Here is a 13273-nt window from a genome sequence, read left to right on the forward strand (position 1 = left end):
TGGTTCCCTCTGTCCAGTGGGGGGAAAAAAAAAGAAGTGAATTCCTGTTAATTGGAGCAGGCTAAGACCATATATGTTTGGCATGCATGTACTTACAGAATCACATGAACACAAGTACAGTAAGTTAAAGTAACACACCCACTCAGATTTCCATCTGTGTTTTATGCCACAAATCCCTTTATTTTCTTTTTTATTTAGCAATTAACTTTCCCATTTATTCTGAAGTTAAAAGCTGCCATAAGATGAAAATAGACCAAGTCTGATTTTCTTCTCTTGCACTCTAAATAACGTTTAGAGGAGACTCAGACCTGAACGAGGAGATCTGTGTTTCCTGAAAGTGCAAGGTGTGACTGTGATTTGGACATCAGTCCCGTACACAGAATAGCAAGAAACGCTTTTCAACCCCACCTGGGTTACCCAGCCGTTGTGTTCTGGCTGTTCTTGTTTATTCCTTGCTCAGAGCAGATGGATGGAGAGAGGCAGGGAATGGGGAGGATCCTTGGCTCCATTCCCTATTCACCGGCCAGCGCAGCTGAGGCGGGTTTGGGGGATATCGTAATTTGTTGCTGCCCTGCACCAGAAAGGAGACAGAGGAGAGCTGGGACTCAGAGGGGTCCTTAGGGGTTGGCACTGCCCTTTCTCTGGGGCCACATGAAGTGCTGAAATCTGGTCTTCAGTGCAGTGATCCCCAATATTTACTAACTCTTGGGAACAATGCTGAGGAAAGCCATGCAAGGCAGCAGCCTCCTCCCTGGGCTCTGCCTGGGGTAGCTTCAGTTTTAACTTTTTAATTTCCTGCATCCCTGAGCAACACAGGAGGGGAAGCTGTGGACTGGGGACCACTAAATGTGTTAAAACTCATTAGGTACGAAACAGAAGACCTTTAAAACTAGCCAAGAGTCTCAAACGTGGGTGTCAAAAATTAAACACCTAATTCCATATTTAGCCATTTATCTTAGTTCCTGCCTCACAATTAATCTACACCATGCCATCTCATAGGTGGCCTGATTTTCATAGGCATTGGGCACCTACAAGTCTAACTAACTCAAGTGTTGAGACTGCTTACCTAAGAGTGAAACTTGTAGTATCACATTCAAATGTTTTCTGGGTGATTAAACCAGAGTTCTCTCTCTCTTTGCTCTCAGCTCCCGAAAGGAGCTTCGATAGAATGACCAGCATTGTAACATATGGCTTAGCAAGGGGGGGAAAGGAAGAAGAAGAGAAAATGAGTATTAGAAATGGATGGACTAAAGAATACGCAGGATATATCAGGCACATTAACCAAACATATGGTGCTAAATGAGATCTTTTTTTTTTAAATTGCAAAAAAATTGACATTCCTGGCAGTCTCAAGGATAATGTGACATGGCTGTGATAAATTTAGAAGAATGGGACATATTTTGGCTTGTTCTTGGAAACCTTTTTCTTGCATGCCGACTGTATTTCTTCTTTTATTAACCCATTCAAAGAATGTTTGAATTTTGCTGCTAGAGCACCACGCTTAGCGCAACATAAAATGTGAATGATGCTAATTGCTTTGCACTGCCTAACTTTCTGTCATAGCCTCCCATCTTAAAGGACAAAACATGCTTTGGAAATGAGCTGGCAAGCTCGTCTTATTCTTTCTCTTGGTCAATATTAAGTGATGTAATTAAGCTCCTGTTTGCATATTCTTCTGAACTAGGAAGCAGCCATTTTTTTTTCTTGAGATCTGATGGATATGATCACTCAAAACAAAATGTGTCATTACAAACCTCCAACAAAATGAAAACATGTTAGAGTTGGACTGTTCCAAATTGATACATTTAAGAATATCCTGAAATAATAAAAACCAAACCCACAACAAACACAGTAGTGGTAATGCTGGCAATCAAATCATGATAACAAACAACTTTAACAAAAGTAGGAACCAATGATCAGTGCTTCAACTTGTCTTTCTACTCAATCTTATGGTGTAGTGTTACATTAAAATCTCCATTTTCACATAAAAACAGCCTTGACCTTATAAAATCCATCCCTGTATAAACATGTTACTGCTCAGCGTTGCCACAGTGCAAGGTCATTCATAGGTTCTGTTGTAGCTCTGCAGGTTCCAGTGTTTGGATACAAGCACATGAACTTGCTGCAGCTTTGAACCATATTCTACTGTTCGCTCTGCTCCTTAGATGAGTCAAGCAAGTTTTTTAGCACAGGGGTAAAAAACCAGCTTCTTCACTTTCACTGAAGCTTTATTATCTTTCCCATAACCTGTCAGAGGGTGTGTAGTTAGAGGATATGGGAGAGTTCATGAGCCAGACAAACCATGCGGTGCAGAGGCTCGCTCTCCTGCCACAGCCTCCATTGCTTGCCCAAGGAACAGATCCTCATGTCCCTTCCTGGATCTCTGATCATGGACTTTATGCTTCCATGCAAGGGTGCTGCAGGATCTTGCAGTTAGAGCAGCGGACACGCAGGCGTATCTTACTGTGATAATCCCTCTGCATAAAGAGTCACTTGTTATGTCCACTTAGAGGGGTGGAGCCTGCTACATTAAAACCTTCTTGGGGGGCAAAGGTAGCCCCTTCCACAGCCCCACACAGAGATGTACTCATGGCCTTGCTGCCAGCACCGTTGTTCCCTCCCCCCTCCCCAGGCACAAATAGTTTCACTGAGCCCTGGTTTTGTGTTCAGGGCTGGGGTTGACGCTCATTTGGTGTTTCCATCTCCAGTTCCTTCATTGTAGCAAATTCTGGGTCAGCAACACCGTTATTTCTTTAGAGTATCCTCATCCTCAATATGGACACTCAAACACAGAGCAATTACTAAGTTACGTCCCAGCATGCCATTTTGAGCAGAAATCCAGGAGGCTGCATGGGAACATTTCGTTGCAATACCTTAGCTCGGTCTCCCTTTCTCTATTAGCCCCAACCAACATTTGCATTTGTCCCTACGCCAAAGTCCTTAAAATCAATACCAAAACAAAACAAAACAACCCAGTATTTTTCTTGCAGAACAATCTGTCAGTTCTAAACTTTTCTGTTTAAAAGATTAAGTATGTAATCTTTCTTGCTGTGAGGAAAAAGCCACTGCAACAGCAAACCCTTGTAGCAAACACTTTTGAGATGGAAAGCTGCATCCAGCAACCATTCTCTTTATTTAACTTTCTGAAATACAAACTGCAAAAGCTCACTGAAACCATTAAGACCCCAGCAGCGCAGCATATAAAGTACAAGAAGGCTCCTGCATGTTGCAATCAACATCCCAGGGACTATAAAACTAGTGTTATTAAATATGAAGTTAATAATATGGTCCAGGCCTCTTTGCTTTTAAACAATTAAATTCTACAAAACACAAAGTTGGCAATAAGATTGGATGACTTTGCTCGTGGAAGTTTAGCTCCCACGTTATCTGATATTTTGGTTTTGCACCTGAAACCCCAACTATTCTGCACCTTTGTTTTGCTATATCCCTAAGGATATGCAAACTGTCTGATGTACTGGAAATCATGTGTTTTCAGAGTATGTGCAGATAGTCAGAATACCCCTATGCCTCTGAAACGATTAAAATATCAAGAATAATACTGACACACCTAGATATTCTTCATGTGTGCTGTAATATTCTTTTATTCAAGCATAAATCATGAGCAGAAAAGGCTGGGATTTCGAGAGCCTCTTGCAATACATTCATTCCACTGACTTCTTTGATTCTGTGGGCTTGGTATGATACCAGTAGGAGTTACTCTTACAGAGCATAACAAACTGGTCATGTTAACATTACACCATTTCTGCCTGTCCTTGGGAGAGTTTTCACCCAATGGCCGCTTAACTCTGATTTTCATTGGAAGCCTTTGATATAGTTCAAGGGCATAATAACGACTCCAAAATAATTCTGGCGTGGCTTCGAATATCAAGACACAAATACCACTCACCCTTTAAAAAAAACTTTGAAAGCAAAAGGGAACCACATAAATATATTACTTCCAAATACCTTTGAAGTCAAGAGAGTAAGGAGAGGCAGAGTTTGAACTCAGAAAACTTAATTCTCTAGTTGTGCCTTGAGTCGTGCAGCACATTTAAAAGATCCATTTGCAATAATCTACTAAACCAGTGAGTGAAAGACAGAACTCATAAAAAGCCTGTAAAAATCCAAATGCTCCAGCTATTACAGATTTCTAAAAATAAAGCAGAGTAGGTTTCAGTAGCAATAATAAGCTGCATCTTATCCATATTTCAGATTTAAAAGAAAAAATATGGCTGCCTTTTAGTACTCATTGCTCAGAACAAACCATGGCTGCTTCTGCCTCAAAAAAAAAAAACCCAGACCACAAATAAAAGTGAGCTTTCAGCTTGCCGTTGTGTTCCGTTTCGTTTGTCCTTTAAGTTTGTCTAGCTGCTTCTGCACCCACTTTCACAATGCATAGGCTGTCGTTCCATGACCTAGCATTATTAAATTGCACTTATCAATCATTCTTGCCAGGAATGCCATCGCCAACTACATTAAAGAAGTCAGAGAAGTCTGGTTTCAGCAGTCCCTCGCCTTCGCAGACCTCCTCCCTTGGAACGGCTTTCACACAGCACCATCGACCTGTCATTACAGGACCCAGAGGTGAGGCCTAACCCAAGAGCCCCCAGGCAGCTTGACACAGTAGCCACTGGCCGGCAGGCAGTGGCCACCCCAGCTCCTTGCCACGGAAAGTCAGTGCCACGTGTGAGCCACCCAGTGCCAGGCTGTGCTTCAGAAGTTCCATAACCCGGAGGTTTTAGTGCTCAAGCTCTGCCTTTAGTTTTGCTAGGCTGGGCTGTTTGGTAAAACTCCTTGGTGACCATTCAACGGTGCCTAAGGTGGAAATGCTGGTTTCTGGGGGCCTGGGGTTTTATCTGAAGGGGGTGGGGAACCGGACAGAATGTGTTACAGGGAGCGTCTTCCGCTTGTGTCCATTCATGACATAGATGAACTGCTCGAGGTAGGGACTCATCACTCACTTGTGAGCTACGCCTGTCTTCCAGCACCATGGCTTTGTTCCTGCCAGTCATTTAGTGCTCGTGTTGTTGGTTTCAGTGTGCTGAAGAATCACCTTGTTAGGGGACTCCTTTGAAGTTGGTTCCTGCAGTGCTTTGGCTGGTTTTCTTCGCTGTACTCTCTGCCTGACTTTCCAAGTAAAAGAGATGTCCTCTGGGTCTAGATGTGCTTACACATTTTTTTGTTAGAAAGATGCATTTGCATTCAGCCTAGAAAACTAAATGCAGCACTCAGTTCACATTTGAAAAGGAACTCACTTGGGCATAGTAATACACACAAATGAATGAATCTTCTTACAAACCTCTTTGGAAGATCTAAAAATAGGAATGAATGGTTGTGACATGTTTCTTTCTGCTATGAAATTTTGTTTCATTTAGAGAAGATTATTAAAGAATTGATCGAATGGTGAAGCATAAAAACACATCTTAGCAATTCATACCAGAAGGTATTTTGAAATGCCTGTTTGGCATTAGTGTGGTTTTACGGAGGGCAGCATAAACCAGGAGGAGCCTCGGTGTCTGCACAGTCCAGGTGATGCAGTGCAATTGCACTGAGGAGAAGCGAGGTCAGAATTGCACTTTGCGGGGTTTTATGCTCTGTTAAATCTACTCATTATAGTTTGATTTGTTGTGTTTAATCTCATACAAATTACTTATACGCTTAGACACACACCTGGATCCTCAGAAGATATTCAGGCATCTAAGTTCTCTACAGATTTCCCTTTAAAATTCGATCTATCTGGCAAATATGTCTTTTAAAAGCTTTGATAATTGGTGATGTAAGTGTGAATAATACGAACGTTCCGTTAACATTGTATTCAGTGCACATTAGCTGGCTCTGAGTTCCTGTCTTCCAGAAGTTCAGCCTTTTAGGTTTGAGTTGTTGATGGATTGCTTAAGAGGTCCTTCTGTATTTCCCTGTGTTTTTCCTCACGCTTATTTTTTAAGATTATTGAATGCCTTTCTCTGGCCCTGTTTAGAGCCTCTGTATTTTAGATGTTTGTGTGGCTGAGAGAGGAAATGTGTCACTGGTGAGGTCTTGTTTAAATCTCATCTACAGTCTGTTTTAACAAGACTTTTTTCTGTGCACTGGGGGATATCCGTCAGCTCTGTGAGAAAAGTGCTCAAAGACAGAGTTTGAAAGAGCAAGTACAGTGATTAGAGTTCCCCAATTTAGTTTGTTTGGAAGGAGATGTCCTTACTAACTCCATAAAGAAGTAACACAGTTTCTAATCATCGTGGTTCCTAAGAGGTTAAGCAGAAATTGTTCTTCTGCAACGTTATTAGAAGCATCTTCTATTTTTTGCTTGTTCACAAACGAAGTCTTACAGACTTTCAGGAAAAATCCCTCTGAAAAACCATTCACAGATTCTTTAAGTGTCTTCATCCCGGAAAAGTCTTGTTCCAGGCTTCGTTCTTTGTTCTTTTTGGACATTCCTCTTTAGTATTCTTCTTCCATAGTACACCGCCTGTGTTTATTTCTCTTCTACAACAACCACTCTGTTAGTAAACTGAGGTGGATTATGGTAAACTGGTAATATACTGAGGTGGATTATTTTCTGCAAATCCACCTTTGTTCTTTATCCCATTCCCTCCGGTGTGCTTTAGAACAGTAAGTAGAAGAGAGAAGCTTTTCAGGTATCAAAAATGGTGACCTAAAGATAACAATGCCATCATATAAGAGGATATAGTCTTTGGGCGATTCAAGTCTGCCATTAGATGCTGTACCTTTCTGCAGGAATGAGAGGTACGATATAGCACACACATGTTGCTTTCTCTTTGGATATGTATGCATTGTGTAAATGGTCGGTGGCAGATCATTCTAAGTGGTCTTCAGCAAAGTAAAGGCAGGATTTAATCTTCAATCTGCAGAGGTATTTCAGAGAAAGGGAAGTTGTGAGTAAGTACATCTCCATCAGAGTAAGCTCCTCAGCCAGCTGAGCAATTACAAGAAAGTTCAGTCTCCTTCTGATGTTCATATGTGCAAGTTTATCACTTGGATGTGTATATGAGATGCATTTGTAAAGCATGATCAAAATAGACAGCAGAGAAGAAGCTGTAGGCTATTCATGGCAGGTGTTGTCATTGACAACCAGTGATGTATAACTTCTCTGGAATATTCTCGAATCTTTCACACTCTTCCAAACATTCCTTAGAACACAAAGCATGTCTTATGCTGGGGTATCCCAGGATACCGTGTCCTCTTCCCAGTGATCCCCACAATCAGTTATTTTGGAAACAAAACTTCCTTGGAGGAGGAGCAGATCCCTAAGAGGATTTCCTTAGCTACGAGATGCTCCGTTCAGTGAACCAGTTGGAAAACCTCTGTTGTCATGAAATTGTCTGCACTGTACTGTGTTGTACAAGGCTGTGCACTAGTTTCCTCTCTGCATTGGGTGCTTCTGCCAGTACTCAGCCCAGCTGGGCAGTAGCCAGCAGAGAGGATCTGAGCTGGCTGACCAAAGGACCAGATGTGCAGTGAGTGCTGGCGCATGGATGCCAATGCTTCAGTGACTCCTCAGTAGTTCCAACAGATGGTGGTAAGATCCAAGTTTCTTTGGTGATAAGCTAGCAAAGTGATTCATGGAGCCTCACTTGATGATGGCAGTTTTTTGGGCATGACTCTATGAATGCACCATATGTCTTCTCTGGACCAGTGCGGTTAGGATTCAGTGTCTGGCAGATGGTAAATTGATCACCTATAGGGCGACTTTAGCTTCACTATCAGTTTCAGAATCTATTTGAAAGCATTGAAAATTCAAGCAGTTAGATCCCTATCTCCCACGCAGCATACTTTTGTTACCTGCAAGTTAGATTATTTGGTGGTCAGTGTAGCTCACCACAGTATTCCAGCATTGTAAAGCCATCACGTACCATTGGCATCTTGCAAAGTTTCCCAGACATTTAGCCCACTTGAACTCTTTACCAGACAGTGAAGGATTTAAATACTGTGGGTGACTGGGGTATTTACATAAGTGGTTTTAGACTTCCATGTATTGCTACTTACACTCTAGTGACTATATCTGGAGCTGGCTGAAATGTTAAATTGACCACAATCTTGAAAAGCCTAAGATATACAGCAGCCCGTCCTGAAGAGCGTTCAAGCATTTCCACAGATTATGACAGCATAGATCCTGCAAGCCAGAAAGCAAGGAGGAAAAGGCAAGGAAAGGAAGAAAAACAGAAGAATGAGATGGTATGTTAGGGAGATAAATGAAGGAGAAACACAATTATAAGAAATAAGAGCTACAGTAGAAAGGGAAGAAAATGAAAGAAGTGGGTGTGTGAGCAGAGAGAGAGGAAGGGATGAAAGTCAACTAGTGGAGTGGGTCCTATTATATAAATTTCCCCCACGAGGAGCATTGCCACTGAGGTTTTTATCAGGGCAGGGCCTACCAGGGAAACTGCAGGACAGTTCGTGCCAAAAAGACAAAAACTTTGTGGCACGTTCAGGAAGACGTTGTGCCCTTCTCCATCAAAGTTCTCCATGAGGTCACCAAAATATCAGTGCCTGTTAGCTGTCCTGTCAGCTGGCTTCAAGGAATCAAAGCCATGGTTCCTGCTAGCTGACTCCAGGGCTACACAATGTAAAGGGACATTTTGTGATATCCTGCTCCATACAAGTCTCCCTGGCTGCTCCTCCATGCTGTCAGTGGGCACACTGCCGTAACCTTCTGCTTCCCTCTGAACGTTAGCAAACACAAAGCGGTGCGGCTCCATTCCCGTGCAGACACCTCAGATCAGGGCATGGTAGTGTAAAGCAGCCAAAAGCGGAGAGAGCCACACCACAAGGGTTAGAGAGTTGAGTAGAAACCATAAATAGCAGGACACTGACCGACAGATGAGCCTCGCTTATGTGACAACAAAAAGCAACGCTCCAGCTTACAGTGGCAGGACAGCTGACTGTGTAGGTGAAGATTCTGATTTTTCTGTGTTCACTTTGAAATAATACAATGCTGAAGGCAAAACAGTTTCCTAACAGATGGCCTCAAGGTCAAGGTTTAGTAATTACGAGATACCCTACCCAAACTGCCAGCTACTCCCATATCCCAGGCAAGGGAGGCAGAGGGGAAGGCTTGCAAACAGTTAAAGCTTCAGCTAAACAAAAGTCAGGAACCGTGTAATTAAAACTCTACCTTTGTTGTATTGTAAAGAGTTAGCCTGTGACATAGGAAATATTTAAAGGACCAGGCTGTTCAGCTAATTTGTGTGTGAGTGAACTGCTTAGACAGTCCTATCCTAAATTAACTGTAAGACCACCCACTGAGATTTCCTCATAAAGGGCCGTGATTGCTCAGCTTCGTTTTGTATAACCGTTCAATAATTACTAGATAAATGCATAACTAAAAGCTCTATTACACTAATAATTTGTACTGAGATAGATGTGTGGGACACCATGCTGGGTTAATTTGTCATCCCTGCAGCAAACTTCTAAAGAGGGCTCTTTTGCAGAGGAGTTGTGTTAATATGTTGCTCCAGTGAGGACATGTTAGAGCAACAAGATGACTTGGTCGCTTAATCTCCTAAAGAGGCAAAATGCCTGGAGGGTAAGTGCCAGAAAGAAGAATGGGGGGTGATTAACACAGTGGACCCAGATTTAAACTCATCCCGACAAAAGGAGCTGATCTAACTGAGCAAAAGAATGAAAAAGGGGGAGTGTTAAAAATACTAATAGGATTTCATGCATCCCTAAGAAATAATATGAAAAAATAAAGTGCTGCAGGAACAAAGTATTTTACCCATGCTTTTACTGATTCTGTGTTCAGTTGCTTCGCTCTCTTTGATGTAGCCGTGAAGTTAAACTATATGCTTTAAACAGTGCAGTGAACTATAATATTTTTATCTCTGCTTTATGCTAAATTCTTCTAGCTTCAGACACACACAAAAAGCACATTATTGCTTTAAATACGGAACCCATGTTTAAGCATCAGAGCTCTGGATTTTCAACCTCCTCTATTGACAGAACCATAAATCATGTTAAAGTTAAGTGAATTACTGTAGCGTGGAACTATAGCTTTAACAATGTTTATGTAGTATCAGCTTACCATCTACAGAATGAAAGGGGGGAAAAAAACACTGATATTAGAAATGGGAATGTGGAGTCCTATTAACTTAACGGCAATATATCACTCCAAAGTCATAGATTCCATTACCATGCCCTTTTTAGTATCAAAGCAGAATTATATCATCACACACATAAAGGTTGTGGTTTTTAAGAGAATTTACATTTCTATTGTAAACTTATCAACTGCATTTCATTATAGGAAAGACATGATATATTCTCCTAGCAGCAGTTTTTGTCTTTATGTATGGGAATGTATCATGTGTATTAAAAACAATAATAATAGGCAAAAGTCACCAGCATTTGATGTGGAATAGGAATTCTGCAAATAGGTTAAATTAGGGGGTTTAGATCTCTACCTAATGAAGGCAGAGAGGAGTGCATTCTGTAGGTACGATTTTTATTTCTGTCCCTGTGTAATCAGTTCTATAGTATTCTGATCTCCCAAAGGCAGAAGAATTTTTGACATGTTTTAAAACAGTCTGCTCAAAATAGCTAACTTAACTGGCCCCCTGCCTATGTCAGAATCTGGAACCAGCGCTCGGTTCAGCTCTACAGGTTTTCAAAAGCAGCCTGTAATGCTCAACAAGCCGGAGTACACCAATAAATGTTGTGCCCAAACACAGCTTTAAGCATATTTTCCTTTTGCTAGGAACTCCATGGGCCTTGGCAAAGTGTCCTTCTGCCTCCCACTTGCTACAGCAAAAGCTCTTACAGAAGGTTTCTGAACAAAGGGTCCAGATGCCTTATACCACTGTGGTCTTCAGAGCTGCACATGGGGGCTGATAGCCAGCCTCAACTTGGAGCTGCCATGTATCTGGTTTTTCAGCAGTGACCCCCCTGCACTTGACTTCTGGAGCTGAGAGATGGATATTCTGTGATTCAGCTCTTCTTTTTGATGTCCATGGGCAGGAACAGATGCTCCATCCGTCAAATTTTAGGGTATTTGTATATCTCTTGCATTGGTCAGCTGTTTCTATTGTGTTCTGAATGTTTCATCTGTGTTTGCCAACAGAATGTGGGAGCAAGTATTAGCGATACCTAAATTTTACCCACACAAAGAGGGTCGGGCCTGTTTTTGTTCTCCCACATCGTGATTTCCCAGCATCGTCGCTGCAAATAGGAAGGCAAGACAGGATGAGTTTGAATTTAGCTCACCCATGGACTTGACAAACAGCCCCTTTGCATCATTATGGACTTAAGCAATACTTTTCCAGGGATCTGACTTCCCTTCGAAGGGCGGGTCCCAGAACCGGTCAGTCCTACCCCTCAGCATCTCAGTATTTCAGTCGAGGCAAGCCCTTGCTAACCTGAATAAGAGATTCCTCTACATTTATCACCATAAAGTCTGTTCCTGTTGGGCAGTAAGAAAAAAAGGGGACTTTCAGAAACCTTTGAAAGAGTTGCAGGAGATGCAGCTCCCATTAATGAATTCTCTCAGGGTCTCTGCAAATCCCAGCCCGAGTTTTCTTAATTTTTTTTTTTTTTTCTTGTTTGGGTAACTGCTTTCATCACAAAAATCTGTGGGCTTAAAGCTATTGTTTTAGGCCTCTATTCTTTACCTCTTGTATTGTATTATACACAGAAGTGTAAGTTCCTTTCAACAAATTTGGATTATCGCCAGATCTCCTTATTAAAAAGTCACTCTTCATATTTCCGATAAACACAGCTGTTTCGTGGTGTTTGAAAGCATTTCACATCAGCCAGCATGGTGGCTTAGCCAATTAGTCCTCTAATATGGTCAATTTTCAGAATAAGTACCTTTGGGGTACAAAGGGTGGGATACATCTTGCATAATTTGAACTGGCACTCGCATCACTTAAATGCTAGGAGAAGGCTTACAGCATGCAGGGAGTTAAAGCAACTTAGAAGCCTGGAGTGGAAATATCTAGCAGAACAAACTGTTCTATAACATTTCCAGGGAAATGACTTTTAAAAAAATACTTTCTTAATTGTAATGAAGCCAATTATGATGGCCTCAAAAACAAGCTGATAAAATTGATCCTGTTTCATTATGATTATGATGTTACTATTTCTGGGAAGATTGATCAATGTTTAATGAGCTATTAGTAAACTTAATTATCACTTTGTAGTGGAGATATCTGAGCATTATGCCCTAGCGAAGCCAATTTGCTGTTGGCTTGGTCCAGTGGACTAGCCCTTGAGCCTGTGAAGGAACAGTGGTGTTGATTCCCCAGATCACTGCTTCTCTGAAGGAAGGGATGAGGAGTGCAGGGTGATAGTAGCCTTCTCCTGAGTGGCAGAAGGGCAACGTGAAATGACCCTTTCAAAGACATCAGATGGCTTTATGTAGAAAGAAGTTTCATGCAATCATCTGAACTTGAAGGGGTGGGCAAGGCTTTTTGGAAGAGGAGATGGAAGGTGGATAGATCAATAGACGTCCCCAATATGTTGATCCGTGATGGTGGAGAAATTTGTCTGTGCACTACAGGTGCGATGACAAAGTCCCTTTCCCACGTCAGTGAGTGCTCCCTGGGAGAAAGGATCCCAAGCATCTTTATTAGAGCTGCTCCTTTGTTCCAGGTCAAGGGCCTGAGAAGGGTACTAAATACCTGAAGAAAACTGTAACCTGTTTGAAATTAAGTGATTCTTTATTATCTGTTCATTCCGTTGAATGGAATTTACAATTTCGACTCTTCATTTGCTTTAGCCACGTGAAGCGCTAACCTAATCAATGGGTGCAGCTTATTTTATTGGTTACTTTAGTTTGTTATTGGCTACTGCAAATCAAGAAGGGAAAAGACAAGACAGACCTGCATAATCAGACATTTGAATTCAGCATTCTGAAAAACCCTCTTTCTTCTGTGCTTCACAGCACCACAAACTAATAAAACACTAAAAAATCCAGCATAGCACGCAACAGCTGCACTGCATAATTACTTGGCCCAATAGCAGTAGGTTTAAAACACTGGTATATCTGTTGCAGGCCACCATACATTATCATCTAATTTTCAGTTTAAAAGTCTGGGATGTTTCAGATGAGCTTCAATGGAATTAGAATCATGTGTGCTTTGAAATATTTATGCTTGCCCTGAGATGGAAGAAGAATTCCTGCCTCCAACCCCCAATCCCAAATAACAGATTTAATAACAGCAGATAGTCCAACTCCTCCACACCTACAGCAGGTAGGAATTAAGTTCTGATCTGGAGCACGTGTATTTTCATAGGTTGCAGAACTTACATTTTATGTCAT

At 41.7% G+C, this 13273-nt stretch overlaps 1 protein-coding gene across 10 annotated transcripts in view; it reads left to right on the forward strand.

Annotated features, from left to right (window-relative positions):
- NFIA (nuclear factor I A) overlaps nucleotides 1–13273 on the forward strand; it is a 246063-nt gene that overhangs the window by 195206 nt on the left and 37584 nt on the right. For 7 of the 10 annotated variants that reach the window (XM_062003501.1, XM_062003491.1, XM_062003494.1 and 4 more), the window contains one exon: nucleotides 4456–4584. The exons of the other annotated variants lie outside the window; for them this stretch is intronic. In XM_062003501.1, coding sequence (XP_061859485.1) covers nucleotides 4456–4584 — 129 coding nt within the window. The remainder of the gene's footprint in view (nucleotides 1–4455; nucleotides 4585–13273) is intronic. 10 annotated transcript variants of the gene reach the window in all.

The sequence above is a fragment of the Colius striatus genome, chromosome 10, assembly GCF_028858725.1.
Source record: "Colius striatus isolate bColStr4 chromosome 10, bColStr4.1.hap1, whole genome shotgun sequence".
Lineage (NCBI taxonomy): Eukaryota > Metazoa > Chordata > Aves > Coliiformes > Coliidae > Colius > Colius striatus.